Source organism: Rutidosis leptorrhynchoides, chromosome 4 (genome assembly GCF_046630445.1).
Source record: "Rutidosis leptorrhynchoides isolate AG116_Rl617_1_P2 chromosome 4, CSIRO_AGI_Rlap_v1, whole genome shotgun sequence".
Taxonomy (NCBI): Eukaryota; Viridiplantae; Streptophyta; class Magnoliopsida; order Asterales; family Asteraceae; genus Rutidosis; species Rutidosis leptorrhynchoides.
The window spans coordinates 79,169,574-79,173,371 of NC_092336.1; the positions used below are offsets into that span (position 1 = coordinate 79,169,574).

The 3,798-nt window shown below is 35.2% G+C and overlaps 1 protein-coding gene across 1 annotated transcript; it reads right to left on the reverse strand.

Moving 5' to 3' along the window:
* Positions 1-577: 577 nt before the first annotated feature.
* LOC139843848 (1-aminocyclopropane-1-carboxylate oxidase homolog 1-like) lies at positions 578-3,318 on the reverse strand. Its single transcript, XM_071834010.1, has 3 exons — positions 2,750-3,318; positions 1,805-2,126; positions 578-980 (listed from the first exon to the last, which is right to left on the reverse strand). The coding sequence occupies exons 1-3, from the start codon at positions 3,286-3,288 to the stop codon at positions 729-731; spliced, it is 1,113 nt and encodes a 370-aa protein (XP_071690111.1). The 5' UTR covers positions 3,289-3,318; the 3' UTR covers positions 578-728.
* Between the last annotated feature and the right edge of the window lie 480 nt (positions 3,319-3,798).

A 3,798-nucleotide genomic window follows, 5' to 3' on the forward strand; every position in this document is an offset into this window, starting at 1 on the left:
CCTCTTTCTTCTAGGCTAGCGATTTTGAGCCCAGCGAAGCGGGCCGATCCGAATACTTGTTCATATAAAAGTGAAACTGATGCATATGTGTATGATCCTGGTGGGCCCATCCCCGTTGCTACTTATTTGGATGAAGGATTAATTTGGTTTGTGTACGATCCAGGTGGTCTCGGTCCAATAATAATTGCTATTTATTTGAATGGAGGATTAAAGGGTCGTAAAGGAAAAAGTAACAGATGGTCAAATTATTAATAAAAATATTGGGCAACAAGTATAATAAGTATTCCTTTGTTTTTTAACCTTATCCAAAAGTGGTGATAATAATCAACAAACATCCAGAGGAGTTTGAAGAGGCACGATTGCCTATTTTAAGTTTATCTAAAATATTAGTTTGTTATTTTCTTGTTTATCTGTATAACATGTCATGGGTTATAAAGACCCTTCGTTCTATTTTTATTAGTCAGCTTTTTGGTAATATTATTAAGTCTAATTTTCAGGAGTAAACAAGCCGAGGCTTTTACTTTGTCTATCTCGTTTTCTATTTTCTGTTTGGCCACGATTTCACGCATTAGAAACAAACATTTTACACAATCGATTACACATATAAATATGAATACGTGAAAACGATCACGCGAAATATCAACTGATAAAACAATGTTTTACTACGGATCACATGATCACCTTGCACGCACTAGTTATTAATTGGAAACCAATTTATATATTGCAAGCTAGATCTTAAATTTTAGAAGAGAAGGAACACCATCTAATCCCTTTTTTCTGTAGTAGTTTACATAGTCTATAACCGTCGTACTTCTATATTTGGCCGGATTACCTTCCGAAAGCAACTCCTTGATTGGTTCAAACACCTTCCCAGTTTCAACAAGGCCGGTTGATATGTTAGATGCCACCGAAACTCTTGGACCAGCCTTTTTCGCCAATACTTTATGCTCCGCACTCACAAACTTATCGTTTGAAATCAACTGAAAAATTAATATCCTTGATTACCAATTTACCATGTATTTGTTACGAATTTACAAAACGCAAAACAAGAACAGGTATAGCCATAGTTATACCCTCAACAATAAACGGATTTAGCAAAAGCAAACACGCAATAAAAATAACCAATACACAATAAAAATTGTATGAAACAGTAAACAAACACGTGAACATAACGTGGTTATATCTAACTAATATACTCGATTGGTTTACTCCTCGACCTAAGTATTACTACCTCCGTCTCAATATTATTTTTAACTATTACTTTTATGATTGTCCTAAATAAATTGTCCACTTTCATAATTAGATAAGAATAATGTGATAAAGTTCTTTTATCACCGAACTATTGGTTGAGTAGTAAAAAGCCTCAGTTGGTTGTGGGCCTGTATTCTTGAAAAAATAGGTGCAGAGTTTTCTCCAAGGTTGTGCCTCTGGTGTCCTTCACTCTGTGCGGGCCAAACAGTTAACCTAAAGCAATTCGGGTACGCTTTGCGCGATGAATGCGAGGAGTTTCTTCCTAACGGGTGCGTGTGTGGCAAATGAGAGGATTCGATGCCAAAATTGTCGTTCTAAAAAAATGTGATAAAGTTCTTTTATGAATCAACTTTACATGTAAGAGAAAGATATATGTAAAAAGTAAGGGGTAAGACTAGAAAATTAAGAAAAAAATACATGTAAAAGTCACTTTTTCTTATACTGTGTGCATTTTCTAGGACAATAGATTTGAAACGGATGGAGTAGTAAACTATACTTTGAAAGTTCAATTCAACCAATAATAATTAGAATTGAGAGATTGAGACCTAATTACCTGTAAAAGGTCTCCTGCATTGACTACAAGGGCTCCTGGTACAGGAGGAATATCGGCCCATTGGTTCTGATACAATGTTTGCAGGCAACCAATATTGTCTTGAAGAAGAATTGTGATAAAGCTAGTATCAGAATGGGTGGAGGTACCTAATGTTAACTCAGGTTGTGGACAAGAAGGGTAGTAATGACCAAGAACTGCAAGCCCTTCAGCAAGACCGATATCTGAAAGGTGATTAGTCTTGAGCCCAAGAGCCTCTGATATCAGCTCGAACACACAACTACTAACCTTCATCATTTGGCTCGAATACTCAACCAAAATGTCCCTACAAGAATATCGGGCCTAATTATCAACAAATTCAAAGATAAATTAACTTTACATTTCACTATAACGGATATCTAACTTTTACACAATTTTTAATTATTTTTTTCTTCATTTTATTGGAGTAATCGTGCTCAAAATCTTCACGTTTGTGTGACGAATACAACAATATTAGCACTTAAAACTGTTGAAAAGTTGTATTTGTTTGAGATAATCGGTTAATGAGTGCAAAACAAAGTTTCACATCGAAAAAAATATGCATATAAACACATAGCATTAGTTGGCTTTAGAGTACTAGGGAAGTCAAGTTTTTTATTTTTATTTTTTTTATTTGTAGAACGTGTTGGCTAAAACGATCCTACATGTTGTAGATTATTTGAGGATGCGTAGTGTTCACCATACAATCCATATTAATTAGGTTTCTCATGTTACACACGTAAGGAGAATATTTCTAATCAGATGTATGTGGATTAATCGGGTTAGCCCGAATTGTTTCTGACTCCTTTTAGTGGACATCCCAATATATGATCGATGCTGGTAAGGTTAAAACTTGAGATCTTTTGTGAGAATATTAGAACCTCTTGTCGTCCGATCAATATTAATATTAACAAAAAAAATTTTAGATACCTGCAAATTGATGGCAACTCATCTGGATGAGGAGGATTAGGAGACATTGTGACGTAAAAAGTGTCCCTCCAATTAGCCATGGGTGCAATGTAAAAGTCGAAATTGGTATTATAAACCACCCTACGCTTTCCACCACCATTCCTTTTATACCACTCCTTTCTCACCTCTGTATCATCTTCATGAAACCGTTTCACCCCTTGAATCATTTCGTCCATAACGCTTATTGGGATCCCATGATTCACCATTTGAAAACATCCCCATGTCTCCAATGCATCCTTCAATTTCTCGACCACCTCCTTTCGCTTGATCGGATCATCGTTGATTCCTTCCAGGTCGATTACCGGAGGACATAGTATTGAGTTTGGATAATGTTTAGGGTTTAGGATTTCAGGTGATGGATGGTGAAATATACGAGGGACTTGCGTGACTCCGGAATCAACAAGTCCTTTGACACCGGTTCTTGTTTCGTCGAATGCCTTGAGCTCGGCTTGCCTATCATATTTGGGTTGGCATGGGGGTAATGTGCTAAGATTCACCATTTTTTTCTCTTGTTCTTGTTAATTACTTTGGTGAATATATATAGAGAGAGATAATACATGCAGCCTATATTGTTTCCACTATATATAGAATTAATTACTGATGGTCAACGAGGTCACTTTATGGGCCAGCGCATGCAAGTAGATCAACATGTAAGTAGATACAACTGGTGTGTAAAAAACCCGATTACTCGCCGTTTAATCACCGATTAATCATTTTTAGGAGCAATCCGTTCCGATTTCCAAAAATCCGTTTAATTAAACGGTCAGCGTCAATTGATGGATCAAAATCGAATTTGATATTCAAAGTCAGTCAAAGTTAAAAATGGTTAACAATTTAACATGAATTTAAACTAGAATTTTATAGTTCTGAAGAAAAATGAACAATTTTAGAAAATTATGTTAATTTTTTTTATTATTATTTATAGTTTTTTCTATAGTTACACAAATAATTTTTAAAATTTAATATTTAAATGTATACAGTACAATCTGATTAATCTCCGAATTGCCGAT

Excerpts from the sequence above, each read along its gene's own strand:
- LOC139843848 (XM_071834010.1), bottom strand. The coding sequence starts at position 3,288 with ATGGTGAATCTTAGCACATTACCCCCATGCCAACCCAAATATGATAGG. Across the intron at positions 2,127-2,749 it reads GAGTTGCCATCAATTTGCAG|GGACATTTTGGTTGAGTATT; the intron begins GTATCTAAAATT and ends ATATTCTTGTAG. Across the intron at positions 981-1,804 it reads ATGCAGGAGACCTTTTACAG|TTGATTTCAAACGATAAGTT; the intron begins GTAATTAGGTCT and ends TTAATTTTTCAG.